General features: G+C 50.5%; 1 protein-coding gene across 4 annotated transcripts in view; it reads right to left on the bottom strand.

Annotated features, from left to right (window-relative positions):
* Nucleotides 1–22,498, bottom strand: part of DIDO1 (death inducer-obliterator 1) — a 51,515-nt gene that overhangs the window by 27,684 nt on the left and 1,333 nt on the right. For 2 of the 4 annotated variants that reach the window (XM_081832448.1, XM_081832447.1), the window contains exons 2-4: nucleotides 5,521–5,684; nucleotides 2,988–3,822; nucleotides 1,939–2,260 (exon numbers count right to left, since the gene is read on the bottom strand). In XM_081832448.1, coding sequence (XP_081688574.1) covers nucleotides 1,939–2,260; nucleotides 2,988–3,820 — 1,155 coding nt within the window. In that variant the 5' untranslated portion in view covers nucleotides 3,821–3,822; nucleotides 5,521–5,684. Of the gene's footprint in view, nucleotides 1–1,938; nucleotides 2,261–2,987; nucleotides 3,823–4,666; nucleotides 4,780–5,520; nucleotides 5,685–16,983; nucleotides 17,054–22,498 lie in introns of those variants that run through there. The other 2 variants (XM_081832450.1, XM_081832446.1) reach the window with 2 other exon arrangements.

Here is a 22,498-nt window from a genome sequence, read left to right as displayed (position 1 = left end):
CTAATGGAGACGCTAACAGCATTTTTAATACCAATAAAAACATGTCTTTGTTTCTTCAAAGCGCCTGACCCAATCTATCCCATGGCAAGGCACTCACAGTAACTACACTTCATGCAATCTGTGGCGGGCAGAGTTGGGAGGCGACCCCAGGACTCTGCCCTGGCACAGAGACTCTGGGGACTTTTCAACACAATGGGGTTTCACATCCATAATTAGGTTCCATTGCAGGGCAAACAGGCAGGGAGTTTTGCAGATAGATGTAACCAAGGTTCCAAATGAGACCATTCTGGGCTACGGAAAAGGTCTGCTTCATTAACAGAAAATGTCAGAAGAGGGACTGGGCCTTGCAATAGAGAAAAGACTCCACTGCTGATTTTGAAGCAGCAAATGGCCTTGTGAGGGAGCCCCAGTGGCAAGGGTCCGAGGGTGAGCTACCAGACGCAATCCAGGAACAACCATTCAATGTGCATTTCAAACATGAGTGACTTTTAGCACCGCTGAGCCCCAGACATATCAAAGGGCACGTTTAGACACAAAACCACTGGAGCCTTTCAGAGGTAGATTCCTCCCCAACTGAGCCATCTGATGAGGCCCCAGCCTACAATGGCACCCGGGTGCCATCTCTTAAGAAACCGTGGAGAGACCCGGCTAAGCCAGGCCCAGGCTTCGGGCCCATGGAAGCTGAGCTAATAAATACGTGTTGTGTGAGGCTGCTAAGACATGCTCACTTGTTATGCAGCAAGAGGGATCTAAAGAGACCTAATCTATCCCTCAAATGTACTTGAGCCAAATCTTATTTCTCCAAGGTATTCTGAAACTGTTCTTCTTCCACAGAATCCAAATCTGACCAAAAATAAAATCTAAGCTTATGCAGCCTCAAACATCAAAGATAAAGACATGAAATTAAGGTGACTTTTCCCACTGTCCCATTTCCACGAATTTTTCTGAATGACCAAATGCGATACGAACAGTTCACATCACATCCCCACGCAGTATGTCCTGACATCTCCAGGCTATTTCTTCAATGGTCTGGACCTCACAGCACTTCCACCTCGAGGCTCCCACAGCCCTCAAAGCTCCTGTACGCCCAATGCCTGCGAAAGCACAGGCCTCCACTTCAAGGCTGTCTAGGGACTCAGGAAGGGCTGGGGGGACATGCTCATGAGAGCCTGTGACGGTGTTCCTCAGTATCAGAAGCTGACGACACAGGAGAGATGTGACAAAGAACCATGGCCCTACCAGACAGCGCCTGAGACTGTTCCAGAGGGTGACACCAACAGCAGCCGTGGGAGGTGCCTTGGATGCCAGGGATGAAGTGGTGTGTCCCCCGCCCAACCCCCCCACCCCGGGAGGCTCAGAGCACCAGCTCTCTCAGGATGATGGGGTCAGGTCAAACAGGTGCACGTTTACTTCCTTTGTTAATATGTGTATGTGAAGATCGACATTCCAGAAAGAACATTTAAGGAAAAACTAATTTTAAAAAATGAATCCGTTTAAGGAAAACATTAACTCAATAGTAATAGTATAGAAAGCAGACAAGACTTAAAGAAAGAAAGGCCCCGGCATGCCTAGGTGGCTCAATCGGTTGGGCGACTGCCTTCGCCTCAGGTCATAATCCCGGGGTCCTGCAGTCGGGCTTCTTGCTCAGTGGGGAGCCTGCTTCTCCCTCTCCCTACTACTCCCCCTGATTGTGCTCTCTTTCTCTGTCACATAAATAAATAAAAAATCTTAAAGAAAAAAAAAGAAAGGTCCCTCGAGGTGTCCTGCAGGATCATGGAGCGTGGGAGGCCCACGAGCCACGTGCAGGGGACTGCCTGCTCCCAGAGCCCAGCCCGCGGCAAACACACTGCCGTCTGGAGGGAAAAGCCTAACCTGCTCCAAGAGAGGCTTGACTTTTCTGCTGACCCTCTATCACTGGCCTCGCAGGCAAGTACTTACAGGTTGGAATATCTTGAGCTTTTTCTTGCCACTTGGGTTCGCAGCCTTCTCAATTCTACCCTTAATTCCTTGGTCCTCGCTGGACTTCTGCTCCACCGTTCCCATGCTCATACAGTCCGTGCCATCCGCGCCGGCAGGCCCGCACTTGGCCTCCTGCTGTGCTGCGCTTCCGGAGTCCGGCTCGTCCTGCACCTGCAGAATGGTGCAGTTTGGGCAGATGTAATCTTCACCGTTCCTTTCCAGAAGCTGTCCCCGGGCCTCAGAGATGCCCACACAGTCGCCGTGAAACCATTCTTCACATCGGTCACAGCAAATCATAAACCTAAAATTAAAAAAATACTGGCATTAGGAATGGAAAACATGATTAACAATTTTAGGAACATTAAAAGCTGAACTAGTGAACTGGTTTTAACACCTTATTATGAAAAAAAGCAAAATAAAAAAAAGTAAAGAACAGAATAAAGAACATTCAAAAGCACTTCTCTTGACTTTATTAGCCTTCAAACAAATTTGTAGTCTTTTTTTTTCCTGAGGGGAGCACTCTGAGAGTGAGCTGCAGGCTGACCAGCATTCCAGCCTGGAGACCCTGCACACGTCTCCACGGACCAGCACATTCCTCTGTCCCGCCAAACACCCCAGGCGGCAGCTCCCCAATACCACCCAGCACCCAGACAGGCTCTAGATGCTCAAACTGCAGCCCGGTCACAGCCCGCTTGCTCATGGGTGCTCCTCCAGGACAGTCCGGAGCGGCGCTATGCAAGAGACCTCTAGGATGACGGGAGCACCTCAGTCTGTGCTGTCTCATACCCCCCCGCCGCCCCGTGGCAGTGGGGAGCCCCATACGGCTAGAGGAAGTCATATGGCTACCCTTCTGTGGCTTCTTTTTTTCATCAATGCCTCTTTCATCCTTTCCAACTGGGTAAGTTACTCGTGCAGCCCAGCTCTAGAACACGTCCCCTCAAAATGAACAGAACCTTCCCTTGCTGTTTTCACAGCCTGGATCTCTCTGGAAGCTGGGGGCCACCGGCACCCCCCAGGCTGTGGCCTACCTGTTGTTGTGTGGCTGACGACAGATGCAGTACAGAGCGTTGGGCTCATAGGCCTCACACTCGGGCTTCTGCCTGCCCACGTCCCCGGAGTCTCCACCTTCGATTCCCTGAGCCTTCCCTTCCAGCTCCCTTTCTCCACAGTCTTTCTCAGCCTGGGACACCGCACCCTGCTCAGCCTCGGGCTCCTGCTTGCGGGGCAGCACGCTCTCCGTGGCATTGCCCGCCTCCACGTCCACGGTCTGCGTGGGATCCTGCTCCCGGCGCTTCTTCCTCAGGCGGCTCTGGAGGCTCTTGGGGGGCCTGTCGGCCGCCTCTTGTTCCCGCTGTCTTCGCAGGCGGTTCTGAAGTTCTTTCAAAGTCAACCCATCGCTGTCACTGTCAGAGGTGTCATCCTCGTCCTCACCCCCTTTGGCCTTTGCTGAGGCGGCTGGTCGTTCCTTATCACCCGTGGAGCCCGACGTGGGCCCGCCCTTCCCCTCAGAGGTGCTCTCCACGCTGCCTTCAGACGCCGTCTCCACATCTGTGACGGGACAAGACGCTGGTTCACTAGAATCCTCGAGGGAGGCAGGCGCATTCTTCCTCCCTCTTCGTCGGACCGTCGTAAGAAATTCTTCCACCCGCTCGGTCCGCTTCGGCTGCCTCCCACTGCGGCGCAAGGAGAGGCTCTGCTGCTGCTGGGGCTGCCGCTCTAGACAGTCGGCCTCGGCGTCCCCAGCGCCCTCTCGCTTGGCAATGGTGGTTCTTCGAAAGCCCCACGTTTTCCTGAATTCTTTGCTGGTGGGCTTGATGGCCTTGGGCACTTCGTCATTGCTCGGGTCACCTTTCTCATCCATACCTAACGGTGAAATGGAACCACACCATGAGCAATGTTAATGAGGCAACACTTCTTGGCAAATAATTAACAATCCTTGAGCTACAAGTACACACAGCCTTTAATTCACACAAAGGAGGGAGCATGGCCACCTATACAAAGTGAAGGTGAACATTCAAATGAGTTATCCTGATCAAGGTTTCCTAAAAAGTAGCATGAGAGAAGATGTGAGGGGACTCTGGACAGAAGTCTCCACAGTCACACATCTAACTTTCAGGACACAGCTGCAACCAGCAACTCAAAGCCGGCCCCCGCCAGCACTTCGCTGCTCAGCACAGGGCTCCACCACACAGGGGGCAGAGAAGCCCCATCCAGCGGTGAATAGCACACGCAGTGCAAGGGCGTGAGCAGGGCAGGGCTGCAGCTGGGAGGCGCCGCGCACCTGTCCCCGCCCCCCAACACCCACCCCGGGCACAGAGGATGGAGTGCCAGGGTGGCTCGAGGCCTGGTGCAGAAGAGGACTGGCTGCTTCCATCCTGGCCTGCAGAGCCCTGAGCTGCTATGTAAGTGGTCCGACCACCCTGCTAGAGAGAATGGCACCCCGCACCCCAGCCCTGCTGCGAGCCAAGTGCAAGTGTCCCCTATAGACACCTCGTGCACATAAGGATCGCCCAGCTAAGGCTTGCCCAGATTCCTGAGCCCCGACTCCGGGGTTAGCTGTTACGCAGCAACAGGTAACTTGGCCACTTTAGAAAATGACGGGGAATAGCTTTATGTACATTTGTTCTTTCTCAGTTTTTGATAGACTATTAAAGGATCATGCTTGTGAAAACTCAACTCCTGTTTTCAAACCTGAAAAAGTATATACCTTGAAAATTTTTTTCAAAGCTAACCAGGCTTCAATCGAATTGAAACACTAATGCTGACTCAGCCTTTACACCACATTCCATCGTAGGGCAAGGACTGTGATGGGATGAAAACCTTCAAAATACAAAATACACAAAATTCAAAACCACATGCAACCAGATTGTTTTTTTTTTTTTTCTTTTATTTCCCATGACGTGCTGTCCCCCATTTTCCTGCTGGCTCTACCAACCCTTCCCTCCGGAGCCTGGCCAGCATGCTCCCAGGCCATTCGGAGGCTTACGGGAGCGGCTGGGACGTCAGCATGTGTGCCAGCAAGGACCACACCACTTTTCTGGTCCTGAGATCTTGTGCAGGAAGAACTCTCCTCAACAAAACATAGCTCTCACCGAAGAGTATACAATGTCAAGTACTCACACCAACAAAATGCCAGAGGAAAAGTAAAAGAGTGCCTTGAGTAAAAATTCTCAGCATGGGGCACCTGGTGGCTCAGTAGGTTAAGCGACTGCCTTCGGCTCAGGTCATGATCCTGGAGTCCTGGGATCGAGTCCCGCATGGTGCTCTCTGCTCGGCAGGGAGTCTGCTTCTCCCTCTGACCCTCCCCCCTCTCATGTACTCTCTGTCTCTCATTCTCTCTCTCAAATAAATAAATAAAACCTTAAAAAAAAAAATTCTCAGCATGTGGCTGAACACTCGTCTAAACACTTAGGGCTAAAGTTTAGAATATTCTAAATAAACAAATATGAACGTTACACCGTATGTCTGTCACATAAAATGCCACTTCAGAAACAGGACACACAATTTCAAACCTATTAAGAGAAAACTGTGTTGCTGATGTTGCTGCTGGTGCTGCATTACCTGCCCCAAACCGAAGCTCGGACACCTTTTCCAGAGGTCCGAGTGCCTGACGGATGGAATCGCCTGGTCCACAGACACAGCCCGCCTCAGACACCGCTGCTGTCAGTCACTGCTCACAGGTAACAATGAAGATCATCTCAGGACTGTTCCCACGGCGTAAGCTCCTAAAAGAAAATAAAAAAATCATTTATAGATTCAAATAACTGTTAAAAAAAAAAAAAAAAAGGCATCAGACTTTCCAAATAATCTATTACTTGAGTTTATGTCATCATGTGACCCACTCGGGGAGTCAGAAAAAAAAAAAAAAAGGAAAGGAAAGAACATAGTCCCCTTCTTTAAGGGCTTCTGCAGAAGGGAGGGCACTGTGACTGCACCCTGACAGAAGGCGGCCAGGCCGGGCCACTGAGGGCCGGCAGGTGCTGGCAGGTGCATGTGCGTGGGGGGGGGGGGGGGGCACGGGGGAGCCACCCCTAACTGTGCAGAGGCCTCAGCAGCATGGTGGTTTCCAAACCAGTCGCTGGCTATCAGCTGCTTTCCAATTATGATCCTACTTTTGAGATGGGCTCAGCTCGATAAAGCCAAACATAGAGAGAAACACGAAACATGAAAAGGCTGAACAAAATCATCCACAAAGAGAAGTATTTAAAAATTCTTAATAGTGGAGATATGCCATCATTTAGTTAAAAGCCCAAATAAGATTTCAGAAGACTAATAATTACTTAACATCGATGTTAAGTAATGCTACATTTCATCTACATGAATTTAAAAAACAGTTCTCCTAGATTATAGTCCTGCAAAGAACCATACCTAGTTGAAATGCACACTGAACAGGCGTCTGTTCCTGGATAAATCCTCAGTGCTGATCTTTTCACACGTTTCACACTCTGGCCCCGAGCGCCCCTCCCCAAGCCCCTCCCAAGCTGAGCCCTCACCTCCACCTCCCTTGCCCTCTGGGTGGGTACTACAACTGTGGTCTCCTTAGTGACCCCAGAACAAAGACAAACATTCTGAGGCAACTCCTCTTAAAGAGACAGCATCCATTCCACTCAGATTAGCCAAATCCACCATCATGGCCACCAAATCTCTCAAACGTGGTAAATGCATCTCAAATCGAGGCTTCAACGTTCAGATGCCTTTACTTCTCAGAAGGAACTAAAAATAAACTTTACTTTTATATTTCATAACATTGAGTATTTATAAAAGCAAAGAAATTAAAACGTACTTAGAAATGAAAAATTTATAATACACATTAACCTGAAAAACACATTTCTGGATTTGAGTTCTGAATAATCGATTTTTAAAAAAGGAAAATGGAAAATCTAGTTATTTCTGTGTGTGGAATGACATACAGTATATTCAGAATAGATCAAATCATTTTAGATCTGATTCATTTATCTCGACTTTATCTTTGCAAAGTTGACGTTTTGATAATTTCTTCAACATTGAAATTCTAATAAAAATTTCAGCAATGCAACAAAAGAGTGTGTATCAAGACAAAAGAACAAAAACCCATGTTGAGTCCCTAACAAAACTTGGATGTGGTGTGTGGTCGTACACCACACAGTGCGCGGCAGGAAGGATACGCTCAGGAACCTGCAATCACAATGTGGTAAGAAGCGCTTTCCCCGGGAAGGAAAAGGAAGGTGGTCATCCCTGAAACTGGGAACATGAGAACAATCTATGAGCACGGAATGCACTGAAATAATGTAAAATTATCTTTCTACATTTCTCAGTGCAGTATTTTTTCTCAGTTGCAAAGTGCTCCATTTCCCACTAACCTGAAGTTGGACGAACGCTGTGGAAGCTCACATCTAAAGACGCACGCAAGCCAGAGCCTCCCAACTGCTCTGCTCACAGCACAAGCAAATGGCCAGGAAGCAACTTAGGAACAGGCAGCCTTTCAAATGTTCTGCTCTCAGGGCTCTTTTACACTCTTAAAAACGGAGGGCTCCAAAAAGCTTCTGTTTATGTGGAATAGATCAGTATTTCCGAAATTAAAACTGAGAAAGTTTTCAGGTAACTGTGGATGTTCTTTGACATCAGGCCGAAATTCAACAAACAGTAGTTTCCTAAGGAAAGCTGCAACGTGGAGCCTGAGACCTGACACTGTGCCCGTGACCTGCCCACACTTTCCGACGGGGAAGCCACTGGTCTGTCCCGCGCACCCTCGGAACGCACCATTTTACCCATGCGTGGTGGTCACGTTACCGACTGACGCAGAGTCCACATGTCAGCACACTTCACCACAACACGGAAGACACACAGTTGTTAATGCCGGCACCCACCTCCTCAAATGTCCTTTTTTTTTCTTTAAATATTTTATTTATTTATTAGAGAGAGACACAGCCAGAGAGGGAACACAAGCAGGGGGAGTGGCAGAGGGAGAAGCAGGCTTCCCGCCGAGCAGGGAGCCTGATGTGGGGCTCGATCCCAGGACTCTGGGATCATGACCTGAGCCGAAGGCAGACGCTTAACGACTGGGCCACCCAGGCGCCCCTCTTTTCAAAAGATTTTGAGAGAGAGACCAAGTGAGACAGCACGAGTGGGGGGAGGGGCAGAGGGCGTGGAAGAAGCGGGGATCATGACCTGAGCCGAAGGCAGACGCTTAACTGACCCGCTGGAGCCACCAGGGCGCCCCTCAAATGTCTTCAATTACTGGGAAGCCATCAAGCCCGTGACGGCAGATGTGAACTCTTCAAAATTGTGATTTTCACCTGAAAGCTCAAACTTTATCATTAGCAAGGAATACTGTCAGCTGTTTCCCCTGAGACTCAGGTCATTCCTCTCTGAGAAAATGCCTGCCAAATACTGGGTCTGAAAACTGGAGCCTGTCCATCCTTTTCAGTACAAGGGGTGTTCCATGAGAGGGTAGCTGGTTTGGCCCAGGGCTTGTCCTGGATAGCCACCCTGCTTTGGGGTACAGAAGTGCTTCAGAGGTACTTGCCATTTCATTACAGGGAACCTAAAGCGACGGGACACTGGAGTGGTGAGGTTCAACTGCGCTAACGAACAGTCTTTGCTGTCTCTCCAAGGACATTCTCGGGGAAAACGGCACATTTTACACGACCGACTGGTGCTGAGCAATGGACAGCACACCGTACAGGGAAATGCCACTGTCTGGACCAGCGTCTGCAGGCCGCTGCAGATGTCCACTCCCCAAGAAGGCTGACAACATCACTGGTAACGCGCAGAGCTGTGAGAGCCCCAGGAATCCAGGAAACACACTGCGAGGACCTCATTACCTCCTATTCGTTAAGCACACCCTGGATACGGCAAAGCAAGAGCACATCTCTGTGCTTCAGTATCAGAAGGGGCCAAGCGTTTCCTTCCACAAAATTGTTCTAAAATCACTAGATTCTCCCTTCGGCGTCTCCAACTTTTCAAAATATTCTCCAAAAATTCAAAACATTAAGTTGCCAGATGTGGTTTCTTAAAAACAAAACCCCAAAAAACAGCTGTTAAGTGCCAGTGACGCAGGACTCTAAATCCTTATAAATCTGAAGGTGCAACTTCCAGGACACATGCGCACCAGAAGAGATGTGGAGGCGCCCGGTGAAGATCTCTGGTTCTATACCCGTGAGGGCGGCTTCTCTAAGACCTAGCTGCACAACCATAAAGCAGGTCCTGCTTCCACAGCAGGACAAGGAGAAAACAGCCAGGATCTGCCCCACCTGGGGGCCAAACACAGTTTCTCCAAATCTCCTACCCGCCCCCATATTCAAAAAGAACAATTTTAACCTGTCACCAGAAATTACATACAATGTTACAACACAGCCTCACTGTTTCTGCCTCTGTTAACTGAGAATTTGAAATTCTGACAGACTAGGCCAAAGTTCCTATTTTGTCCTGAGGGTCGAGTGTCTCACAACCAATTCTTCCCTGTGGATGATGAAGGTTGACAAGATGCAAAATTCTTCAAGCTACTGAAAAAGGAAGATTTCCCAACTGAGGACTCATTACTAGAACCGTCCCTAACGAGCACCTGGCCGGAAGTTTCGGACGACGCAGCGCCCCGAAAGCACCAAAGCTGTCCAATCACCAGCAGCAGCCACCTCTCCCTCTCCACCCAGACCTTGAAGGTCCGCAGCAGCAAACACCCCCCTGCGCTCTGACCACAGACAGAAGAGAGGTTTGGGTCCACAAAGTAAACTAAGAAATCCTACATCTACACAGAACCAGACTTGACTGTGTTAAAGCTTTTGTAGCTAATTCAAAGTTTTGCTGCTACCAAAAAACACTGTCATTGTTAAAATTATTCTGATCAAGTGAAGGTGTCCCCAACAGTAAGTTTCTCAGGAGATGAATATAAAGAGAAATCTAGAAACCACCCTGTTTAAAATTTCTTAGTACTCTGCTTTTACACATATGTGGAGACAAGAAGCAAAAGCTGCTACCTGAAAGCCTCTTGGGAACTGAGGCCCAGCCAGGCCCTGGTGTAAAGCTGGGCCTCCAGCTCAGCGTGGGTGAGCAATGGGCACTGGTTTCTCTCTGCCCAGTTTCTGCTGCAGAACACAGGCTCATGACCTTGGTGGGCAACTCTACGTGGGCGTCAGGAGCCAGAACAGCCACGTTGCATCTACCAAGGTTAAGGAGCAGGAAAGGAGGTTGTCACTGTTCTCTGTTTCATGGTGCGGACGGTCTCCTAAACTGCTACCTTGGATGGCTTTGGCCATGGTCTGCATTGTGTGCCCCAGCCCCTGAAATTCACATTGAAAGCTAGTCCCAAGGTGACAGCACTACTAGGAGATGGGGCCTTTGGGAGGTGCCTAGGTCGTTAAATCAGAGCCCTCATGAATGGGATCAGTGTCCTTAAAGAGCCCCAGAAAGCTCCCTTGCCCCCTGCAACCCTGAAGACACCTCACCAGGACCTGACCATGCTAGCACCCTTATCTTGGGCCTCCAGAGCTATAAGAAATAAATGTGTTTTCTATCAGCCCCCCAGTCCATGGTCTTTTGTTAAAGTAGCCCAAGCAAACTGAGCCAGCTCCCCTTGTGTCTCTGAACACAAACCTGGTCTCAAGCACTGCAAGGGACTATAGGAATCCTACATCTTGGGGGACTGGTGCTCCTAAGACAAGGCCACCGCCTGGCTCTTGGTGAGCCTTTGAACTGTATAGGTTTTTGGGCTCACTGAAAAATCTGCCCTATGGGACAAGTTTGGCTACTGCTAAATACCCAAGAATGACACTGGGATGAGTTCCCAGAGTCTCCTGCCCTGCTTCCCCAACAGAGAGAAGGAGGAAGAGGGTGAGGTGTGCGTACACTCACAGAGGGGATGAGGGCACCATAAGTCACTTCCCAGGACAGTATGACATTAAGGTGCCAGTCATCCCTGCTAAGCACTTTGGGGGCTGTTTCCCCTCAGATTGAGTTTCTGTTTTTTTTTTTTTTTTAAAGATTTTATTTATTTATTTGAGAGAGAGAATGAGACAGAGAGAGAGAGCATGGGAGGGGGGAGGATCAGAGGGAGAAGCAGACTCCCCGCGGAGCAGGGAGTCCGATGCGGGACTCGATCCCGGGACTCCCAGGATCATGACCTGAGCCGAAGGCAGTCACTTAACCAACTGAGCCACCCAGGCGCCCCAGATTGAGTTTCTAAGTCCTGTAGCTGTTAATTAGGAACACTGATCTTCCAGGGAAGACCCCTGCCCAACTGCCTATGTGGGTGGCTGGCTGGCACTCCCTTCTGGCACCAATGGGGGCACGGCTGCAGGACCCCGCACTCTGTTTTGGTTTCCTGGGTTCATGCCACGGGACGCTGGATCGTTCCACAGTCAACATAGGCCATGCTCACCCCCACTTTCCTGCAGCAGGAATTAAGGAGCCAGTGAAAGGCTGTGTATAATGAAAGGACGTCGTACAATCAATGAGAAGGGCCACTTACGTGCTCAGACTGCAGTCAGGCCACATGACCTAAGGCCAAAAGAGGTCTCAGGGCCTTCCCACCCAGCCAGCACCCTGGCCATCTTGCTTCCTTGCAGGCGGTCTACCGGAGGGAGATGTGTGCACTGGAACGACACATCACCCTTATTCCACACTCTTTGCAGAAAGCAAACACACAGCTGAGCCAATAAAAAAATTCAAAGACGTTGTCCATCTTCCTAAAAGTAACCTATTTCCACACGTGTTAAAGTTTAGAGTCAACTATTTTGTAAAGTTCTCATTTCTTAACATGGCAACTCTAATCATAATTAGAGCAGAAGTTCTCAAGATGTGGTCCACAGGCCTTTCAGGAGGTCCCTGAGCTCAAATTATCTGCACAAACACAAAAGACATCGTATGCCCCTCTCCCTGGCCACTCGCAGGAGCGTACTGTAGAGCTTTCCAGAAGCTAAATGACAGAGATGCTACCACAGTCTGTGTGCAGATGTGAGAATCCAGCTGTCAGTTAAGCAGAAGTCAGAGATTTACAAAAGAACCACCACCATGAAACAAAACAATGCTACCTCTCTTACTGTTTTTGTCTTAGAAAACAGTTTCTATACGACGTCATTCGTGTTAACGTGTGAGGTTTTATTATTTAAAAATGAGTAAGTTTACTGGTCTCCGTTTTCGTGCCAAGCCCAGTAAATACTAACATATGTAACAACTTACACTAAAGCTCTGCGGTGTCCCCAGTAACCACAGGTGTGAAAGAGGATCTTGAGTTCACAGGTGACCTTACAGGACTGCTCTTGAAAGGCCAAAAGCAGTTCCAGGCCCTTCCCAGTAAGACCAAGAGGTACCTCCACACCCTGCCCCTGCCCTTCCTCAACCACAGTTTCAAGTGATTATGGAGAAGGCGCTTATTTCCAATTATGAAATGGCAGCCTCACACAGTGACAGCCACCTGAATTCAAAGACAACGGGGTCTGGAGAAGACACAGGCCTCGTCTCCCGAGCACCTGCTTCGTGAGTGCTGCTGTCAGAACTGCAAGCCACAGGCTGGCCAAGAGACAAGAATCATGACTGGAAACCTCAAGTCAAGAAGTCACTGCGTGTCACCAGGAGTCTTCCTTTCTTTCCCTGAGATTAGCAGAGGCCAACGCCTAGTTTTGTTTTGGGGGGTAGTGGACAAGGTCCGAGATTAAATAAAGAAGTTATAGAACAAGGGTTCACGCAGAGCAGAATTTGACAGTGAAGCCTGTATGTCCTGCAACGTCACTCTCACTGCTGCACGTTTGAGAAGGGAAGAGGAAGGGTCTCTTACTGCTACAAGAACCCATACTGTGAAAAGGAAGACCATCTAAATCACAATCTAACAAACCCAGAGAGTCCACAACCAGTGTCTACTAGCCCTGTTGTCTCCACTGGGGGCCGGGGCATCTGGTGGGGCATCCCAGTCCTGCCCACAGCAGCCGGCAGTGCCCCCCACCCCAGGTGCAAGTGGGGTAGTTCTTCTGATAAGCAGATTGCAGTTGAGAGGCTCCGGGGACAGTACACCCAGATGACGAGGTGAACCCCAGCTGCAAACCTAACAGGCAGACACGCTGAACAAGCGTGCTTCCCTCTGGGCTGTGCTTTCCTGCCTGTGAGACGTGGACAACTGTGAGCTCCCAACTTCCAAAAAGGCTATGTGAGACTACACCCTGTCAAGTGGCAGTCCGTGCTTGCACAGGGCACGCAAGCGGGAAGCGGTAGGTGTCATCTATTAAAATGACAATGCCCATGTTGGTGAGCATTTGGGGAGACAAGCCCTCTTATGAGGGTCTATTTGTCAAATATTTACCAAGATCCCCTTATGTACTTGGCATGGGGCAGAGCAGGCAACATTCCTGTTCCCATGGACCAGGGGTGACACGCCTCACTGTGACTTGGAGGAGAGAACTGGGAAAGGACAGGTGCACATTTATAAGGGCGCTCCCAATCACGCTTTTTTTCTTTTTTCTTTTTAAAAACAAAGGGACACAAGCCAATGTCCATCACCAGGACACTGGTTTTGGGGAACAAAATCAAGAAACATCACATAATGGAATTCTCTAAGACCGCAATTGAAGGATGATGAACCACAGAGCCACTGCCATGGAAAGAGTCCCACACGAGTGAAGAGCACAGGTCACAAGTCAGCCCTGCACAGGGGCCACACTCCCTAAATACATCCTGCCACACACACCCACCCATGTTCAAGAGCAGGGGAGCAGCTGTAACATGGGCTTCTGCATGGGACCATTTCTAGTGTTTGTTGTTTTTCTTATACTGCTAATTTTCTGTATATCTGTAACCCAACACACGGTAAAGCTATCGTTATAGTGGAGGGAGGAGCTCATTCACTTTCTTATAAAGGTGTATTAAACACCATTTAAAAGTCTTTATCAGCATGTGAAAAACAAAAACACAGCACCTAAGTTTGATACCCAAAGATATACCTGCTTTACAAGTAACACACTGGATAATGTGTTACTGATCAAGCATGTTTTATAGTCATGGCCACAAGAATTCTTATTCATACACGTGCAATTACCTATTCAATTTCACGTAACAACTTACCCTAAAAATTACTACTCGTTATGATAAAATAAAGTCTAAGCAAGAGAAACTCTTCTCCAGTAGTGGGGGCACCTAGAGCAAGTGAGCTCAATTCAGACCATTTTTTGACCCTTTTTTCCCAATTAGTGTGTTTCTAGTAACTGTAAACCACAGAGACTTTGTAATGGAATTAGCACCCATCATTTGATACGAACCATGAAAAAGGGAATATTAGACATCCACTCTAAGGGACCCTACCATGTAATTAAGAAGAAACAGACGAGAAACTCCATTTAGGAAAACACCCTTCTTAATGGACTTCCTGAATCCATGGGGCCTGTAAGAATCAGGCCTCTATGACAGACAGTGCCCCACCGCAGGGACCCAAGGACAACAGTGATCTGGCCCAACCTGTAAATATGCCCCATCTGTGCTCTCCAAGACCTAAATGGAAATCACCAGTATCACTGGATGAAAAGTAAAATGTTATCATGTCAACAAAAAGAGACAACAACCAGAACCTTGAACACTTGCAAACATACACCAAACCAGAAAATAAACCAGTCCCTGAGCTGCTTTGGAACAGACTCCTTGTGAGTTAGACACCCAATGGGAGGAGGACTTACAGCGTCAACAGCAGGACCTGAAAACTCCACCGCCGTAAGAAAATGGGAGACTGAAGTCCCTACTCCAACCCCCCCCCCCCGGCCAAACCCCACCTGAAACCCCGAGTTGCACCCACCTCTAAGCCCCAGCGACACATTTCCTCAACAAGCCACTGTCATGCTCACACATGCATACACACTGTGTGTGTCACTGTCTGACAGGACAGAAATCAGTGACCGTGGGCACCAGCAGACAGTAAGGAGAAGAGAGTAACCAGTTACACAACTTTTTATTCGTGCCCTTTCTTCCTATCAGTACAGATCTTACTTTGCTTGAAATAACCTGAATTTAATCAAATACTAACAGGGGAGAGCTCTCAGTGGAAAATCAGAAGATATGCATTATTCCTAAATTCGTTGTTAAAGTCTGCAAGAACACAATCAAGTAGGAAAACGGGGTGCCTAAAACATGCATCTGGCAGGAAGCTTCACCAGGCCTTGGGCCGGGTCTTCCCAGGTGACACTTCTGAGATGCCTCTGCTGCGTTTAGAACAGATACACTATGGACTAGTCATAGGGTCGTATATGCGTATACGCCAACCCCAGATTTCAATGAAGGGAGCCGGGATGTCCTCACAAGTCCCCACTGCACCTGTCTCCAGGACCGGGAAGGCCTTCCGGGTTGCTGCCGCAGCCAGGATGCTTAGCACACAGGAGGCCATAAATATTTGCAGAATAAACTGAGGAATCATTCTACTAAAGGTCACAGATCTTATTTCCTTAAAATGCATGGCTAAAACACCTTTCCTGGAAGCGTATTTCAGCCAGGGCCTCTGTGGCTCTGGACGCTGTGGAACATGTGTCTGGAGTGGGCCTGACAGCCCACTGAGAAACAAGCTCCGAGCTCCTGGGCAAGTCCCTTCCTTGTGCTTCAGTTTCCTGGAGGCCAGAATCGGCACAGAATGCCCGAGTACATCAGGCTCAGATCTCATTCCTTCAGTGTGCAAAGGACATGGATATTGTTATCTACGTCCAAGGGATGATTTCAAGAGCATCTTCAACTTAACTCGCATGCTGTTGTGACCCATGGTCCCAACTCCAAGCTCATCTACTGAGGTGCTAGATTCAAAGCCAAAAACCTGGCCCTGAGCTCCAGTGTCTCACAGGCATTGTGGACTTTAAGATCTTTTGAATAAATCTGAGGACCTCGGTAGTAGCTGTAGCTTAGTACTGGGTGAGTCGAGTCTCCATTTGGCATATATGACAGCTCACAGCGGGCACGACACCAACGTGAACCCTGTTCTGGGCACTTTACGAGTGGTAACTCATTTGAATGAGTAAGGTGCTTCTGCGCCCGTTCTAACCTCCAGGAAACTGAAGCACAAGGAAGGAACCTATCCAGTAGCTCAGAGCTTATTTCTAAGTGGGCTGTCTGGGGGGTGGGGGGGATGGGGATGAAGACAAGACACGGAAAACGGGAGAAAACGAATGGGGATCTGAGCGCCCAAGGCATGAGAGACACAAAAGGGACCACGAGGGGCACACCTCCCTTGGAAGCTGAAAGCTGACCCTTTCTACTTTCAAGATGACCAGATGTGACACAAATATGGCCAGTATACATCGAAATGACAAAATAACGAAACAAAAACTAAAAATCAGTATTTTATACCTAGGCAAATACTCATTTGAAATGAAACTGATTTTCCGAAATCCTTCCCTGCTTCCTACAGCACCAAATACCACCCATCTATCCTAATGTCATCCTTCCTGAGAGTAGCTGGCTAAAAATCAAACTCATCCGCCTAAGTAAGAGTGACCAGTACCCACGCTCTAAAAACAGATCCTAGAACGAAACTTCACAACCTTAAAGGGTATCTAGAGCAACGAACCGAGCTGGAAAACAGAAACAGAGAATGCACTCCAACCGGATGCTTTCTTGAAATACAGTCGTTTCCGTGCCGTAAGCCAGCCGGCCTCGGAACTTCCAGGAGAAGGCGGTCCCCTTCTCGCGGGCTGTTCCGCCTCCCGCACCGCCGACTTGGAGCAACGCACACGAAGTTGCTGTCACTCCTTTCAGTCCGTTCAAACCGCGACCGGGCCACGCCGAGCGAACACCCTCCCCGGCCGGATCCGGCCCCAGGCGGGCCCCCCGCCCCCCCCTCTCCCGCCTTCCCCTCCCCCCCCGCCCCCCCCCTCCCGCCTTCCCCTCCCCCCCCGCCGCCCCGCTCCCCCCCGCCCGCCCCGCGGCCGCCGCCATCTTCTCTCCTCGGCGGGAGCGCAGCGAGGACCGGCACTGACGCCGCGGCTCTCGGCGGGCCGGGCTTCCGCACCACCGCCGCCGACCCCCGCCCGCCCCCGAGTGCGGCCCCGCGGCGGCCGGCCCCTCCTGCCCGGCGGCCGGGACGCCACTCACCGCGGGTCGCAGGCCTCTGGGGTCCCGCAGCCATTTCCTCGGAGCTCCGCGGAGTGGGCGGGAGGGCGGGGTCGGCGCCGGCCACCGAGACGCGGGGCTAGAAGGGCCGGCCGCGCCCTGAGCAGCGCCCCCGCGCGGAGGGAGGCCCCGCCCCGCCCCGCCCGCGCGCCTGCGCCCTGCGCCCCGCACCCCGAGCCCCGCGCGGCGGGGATCGCAGGCCGCGGCGAGCCGCAGGCGGACCGGCAGTCCCGGGAGCGCTCGCCGGCCTGGGCTGCTTTGTGGCCAGGGGGCGGGGACGAGGATAAGAGAGCAGGCGCAACGCTCCTCGGCCGCCAGCCGCGCCCTCAAGTTCCTGCCGGACTCGGAGCGCGGCACTCCGGCCCCCAGCGTCTCCTCCCCGGACGCACGACCGCCCCGCAGGGCCTGCGAGCAAAGGGGAGACGGTCACCGTCCAGAAAGGGAAAGGGGGGTCTGGCCGAGGGACAGCCCTCCACGTGGATGTTCTTCACTCGGCGCCCCAGCGCCGGCCCGTCCCGATATCGCACAGACAGACCGCGGAGGGGAGGCACCTGCCGCCGCGGGGGCACTGTGCACGCCGCCCACCTCTGCCGCGGGGGCAGGAACTCCTCGGCGGCGGGCCTTAGCCCCCGTCACGTAGGTGCCTCTACAGCCCCCTGCCTGCACGGTCCTCACAAGCAGGAACCCCTTGGCTCCTGTCAAAAAGCGGGAAGAGGCGCTGTGTGCAGCGCCGCTGCACAGCTGGCCCTGCAGGTGCGTCCCCGAGGCTGCCGTGCGCGAGAACCAGGGGCGCGCGGGCCGCTGTGCTCTCTAACGAGCACCTCTAGAGCTCTCAAGACCTGCTAGTGTCTGGCAGAGCCTGTCGGTTTTCTCCCAGGGAATATACAACGCAGTTCGTTTCTGCTGGTGTGATTCCGTTAGGACCACCCTCCTGGAATCTGACAGGGATGGGGGTCTCCACTCCTCCATCATGACTGTGTCTTCAAGTTTGTCCCCAGATACGGGGAGCGGGGAGTTTAGAGCTGGAACAAGGAGTGTGACCTTGGGCCAGCTGTCTGTAAAATGGGGCTCATCTGCTGGAGGAAGGGGGAAGATTATAGGAGGCCTCCCTGATCAGAAGCTGGAATGCGGGAACCCTGCTGGGGATTTTAAAGGAAGCAAAACCAGCAGCAATGTCTCTGCAAGGTGAGACTGGAACTCCAGGGTGCAGCGTCAGGTGGGTGCTTGTAGGGATGAAGGGTACGAGGACAGGGACTTGGGACAATATCTAAATCAAGGCACAAAGAACTGTATACGAGACCAGGCGTTGATGCACAGTGCTCTCCTCAGTCCTTCTGCCCTTGTCCAGAAGTCTTCAGACAGAAAACCAAGTGCAAGTGCTTTATCTCCTCCGCTATGATAAAGCCCTAGCTCTGTTACCTTAACAAGAGTAGTGTTGTGTGTTCATATACAACAACGCTCATTACTCCTATCTTTCAGAATGGTGCCTGTTACTCTGACGCATTGCACTGTGAGTTCAGTGAAAAATAAAGTTGACTTCAGAAAAAATCAGTGTTTTAATCAGTGTGAAGCATGAGAACTGTATTTCCTTTCTGGTTGCTTTCATCTCCTAAGTCTCTAGAGGAATCCATCCACTAAAAAAAGCCAGACAAGGCAGTGCCTGTCACAGATTTCGACAGAAATGCAGTTTAAGAGTAAAGCAGCTGTGCCTACATAGGCTTATAGGCTAATCATCACACACAGTGTGTAACAGAGGAGAAGGGGGCCTCCCTAAGGTGAGAGAGGGTGGTCTTCACCACCAGCAAGTCTCAGGGTGCCGGTCTGTTACAATCACCCCTGGCCTGGGGCGCCCTCAGGAGCAGGGCTTTGCCTACAGGTGTACAGGCTAAAATTGAAGAGATTTGTTTCCAAAATCAAAGTACTTAAAAAGTGAAAGAGACCACTTAAACTCAGGTCTAACGGTGGCTTTCTGGATTTGTGCAGAACAGAAATACTGTATAAATTAATTCCTCCTCTCAACTGGCCTGTGGAACCAAAGTGCTGAAGGTGAGCAAGAGCATTTAAGGAAATGCCAACAAGAGTAACAGACTAAGCTATCAATAGCACACCCAGAGTTTTATTCTGAACTTAGACAACATCAATACACATAAATTACCCCTCCAACACCACAACTATTTTTGAGTTCCAAATCGAACCAACTGCTGCTAAAATGTAAGAGATTCAAGGAGAAGTAACATCTCCCAAATCTGTCTACGGAGGTGGAAGGTCAGGATGCTGCCTTTTATGGATGTACAGAGAAATGAAAAATCTTGGGAGTCTGTCAGACATACAAAAGTTCCTCTCCTTTCGGGGGCGCCTGGGTGGCTCAGTCGGTTAAGTGGCTGCCTTCGGCTCAGGTCATGATCCCAGGGTCCTGGGATCGAGCCCCACATGGGGCTTCCTGCTCAGCGGGGAGGCTCTTTTCTCCCTCTTGCTCTGCTGTTCCCCCTCCTTGTGCTCTCTCTCTCTGTGTCAAATAAATAAAATCTTTAAAAAAAAAAAAAGTTCCTCTCGTTCCAACAGAAAGCAGGCATTTGAAGAATGTAAGAATTTTAAAGTCAAAAAACAAAAAACCAAAATTTTATACGGGTGTTTAAAAAAAAAAGAAAAAGAAAATGTGGATATCAATTGGAAAAATCTCTTCATTCAGCATTTCTACCACCCAATCAGACGCCTGATCATGATCACATGGCTGGACTTGTGTGTGTGGGGGGGGGCATCCTCAGAGCATATACAGCCAGAACCACGCACAGTAAGTAGTATGTATGTTTCTGCACCTGTGTGTGCATGCCATCTACACGCTTTCATTTTAATTGAAAAAGAAAGGCTAAATCTTAAGCCAACACGTGTAGATCAACTTCTTGCCCAGCTAGGTCTGAAGGGTATAGTCAAGTTCCGTATGAAATGGTGCACAAACAGTGCCTTGACTGGGCAAAATAAGTAACTGCCCCTCAGGCCGGCGGCCTGGGCACTGCTGGTGTGTGGTGGTAGGACGTGTGGCCCCCACGCCCCACCTGTTTCAGGAAACACCATGCTGCACAGATTATATTATCTCAGCAGGAGTTACAGGATCAGGAAATACCTACTCTTTGCTTTTCCCAAAGCGAAGAAACTTAGACCCAGTGCTTTCTGATTCGATGGTACAGTCTCAAAAGAGAAATACAATCAGGAGAGGAGGGAGGGGTGGAGGCCACATCAAAACCCCATTAAAGTGGCGCCTGGGTGGCTCAGTCGTTGAGCATCTGCCTTCGGCTCAGGTCATGATCGCGGGGTCCTGGGATTGAGCCCCAGGTTGGGCTCCCTGCTCCGCGGGGAGCCTGCTTCTCCCTCTCTCACTCCCCCTGCTTGTGTCCCTGCTCTGTGTCTCTCTGTCAAATAAATAAAAATCTTAAAAAAAAAAAAAAAACAACCACCACCATTAAACCTGCTTTCCCAGGGGCGCCTGGGTGGCTCAGTCGTTAAGCGTCTGCCTTCGGCTCAGGTCATGATCGCGGGGTCCTGGATGGAGCCCCGCATCAGGCTCCCTGCTTGGTGGGGAGCCTCCTTCTCCCTCTCCCACTCCCCCTGCTTGTGTTCCCTCTCTCACTGTGTCTCTCTCTGTCAAATAAATAAATAAAATCTTAAAAAACAACAACACCTGCTTTCCTGGGTCTCAGAATTCAGCTAAGACACATGGCACCTGAATGTGTGCAGCAGAACCAAACAATCATGAAATTCTTCCTGACTCTCCCAACACCTTCACCAAGAAGCAGAGCACGCCGTGAAAAGTTAAAGCTATGGCAGTTGGCCTTTGTGTCGACCGCCTCATGTGGGAATGACTGATCAGTTTACACATCATCCTCAAGAATTACGTTTGTTTTAGCCAAATCTCTTCGAAAGCGGGGCCTCCAGTGCATAGGGGCTTGATTTTATGCTTTTGGGTTTGAGAATAAGATAAAAGCAACTGTTGAAATGCTGTTGTTCTGTTAAACACGGCCCATGGCCTGGTTATTGAGCAGTCGAGGATTTGAGTAAAGGGAGCACTGTGTGTTTTATTCCCCAAATACTTTTCCCCTTTTAAAAACACTTTAACGCTCTTTTAAGACTAGCAAACTTTTTACACTTCTCTGTGCACTGCTAATCTTTTAAGACGAAACTCTTCACCAGGGCTTGGAGAACAGTGGAGGCTCTGGCCACCCCACAGCTCCCTTTCCACAGACCCACCTCTTTCCTACCAACCTGGTCACTGCCCCCAGGCGGTGACCAAAGTAGCCCTCGTCCTTCGTGCTCCCCCACACCCCCAGACTCCCAGTGGCATGGGGCGTTCAGGGCTCTGGCCCAGGCTGGCCTCTACCTTCCTTCTGTACACTCTCTACTCCGGAGCTCATGCATTCCTGGCTGTGCTTCCCTTTACCTCTGCCCAGATCTGAGTCCATCCACTCACTTGATGCCTCAAATGCACCTCAAAACCTAACGTGTGCAAAATGAGCTCTTGACTTCGGAGCCTCTCCCCCAATCAGGCCCTTCCCTGGTGTCCCTATTCAGCGCTGGTCCCACCCTGTAAACCCAAACACACCAGCCAGAAGCCTGGATTCTCCCTCCCCCTCAGCCACCAAATCCTGTTGCTTTAGTGTCTAACGGGATCGACTTCACCTGCTGCTTGCTCGCTACATCCACTGCTTCTCAAAGTGTTAAACACACATCTGTGTCCCCCTCACCCTATTCACCTCTCAACTCACTGCCCTCTAACATTGTCCATTCCTGCCGTGTCCCTGAGCTCCTTGTCTGTCACCAACACCTGTCAAGTAGACTATGGGGCGGCCCTGCTGCACTTGACGCTGCTCATCTGCGTCCTCTAAAACCCCCCACCCCGTGGCTTCCGCAGAGCCTGCTAAGACCCCTGGTCCCCGTTCAAGCTTCTTTGCTGACTTAATGGACAACTTCTCTGGATAATAGCCATTTGTTGCTGTCCTTCTGGATTCTGGACTTCTCCTCCTCTCTACGGTCTTTCTCTAAATATGTTTATCAAATGTCACATGGTGTCACTGTCAAAGCTTCACCTGCAGCCCTCGTCACTCCCTTGAGCTCTTGCCGTGTCCCCACAGGCACCACCGATTCCCCATCTCTCCTCCCCTGCCAGCCCCCTGCTCGTCAGGACGGCTCTTCCTCGGTTGGTGTCACCACCATCAACCTGGGCAACCCGGCTACACATCTGAGTGCCATTCAGTCCATGAGCTCAGTCACCGAGGACGGCTAACAGTCTCTCCTTAGGTCTCCCTTCGTCCACTTCTGCTGAAACTGCTTGCAGTTAAGGTCCTTACCATCACTCCTCATTTACTCCTTTCCATGCTCAACAAATACCGGCGGAACTCCTCCCATATAATGGAGGTCTCAGCTTTTGTGAGGCTCACACATTTGTGGTGAATCAGGCCTCAGTGACAAAAATGCCGTGCTAAAGAGATCTAAAGGGATCGTGTAG

This window comes from Leptonychotes weddellii, chromosome 10 (assembly GCF_054177405.1).
Source record: "Leptonychotes weddellii isolate Sample4059 chromosome 10, ASM5417740v2, whole genome shotgun sequence".
In the NCBI taxonomy this organism is placed as follows: domain Eukaryota; kingdom Metazoa; phylum Chordata; class Mammalia; order Carnivora; family Phocidae; genus Leptonychotes; species Leptonychotes weddellii.
Note: the sequence above shows the minus strand (reverse complement) of the source record. Positions and strands in the feature narration are given on the sequence as shown.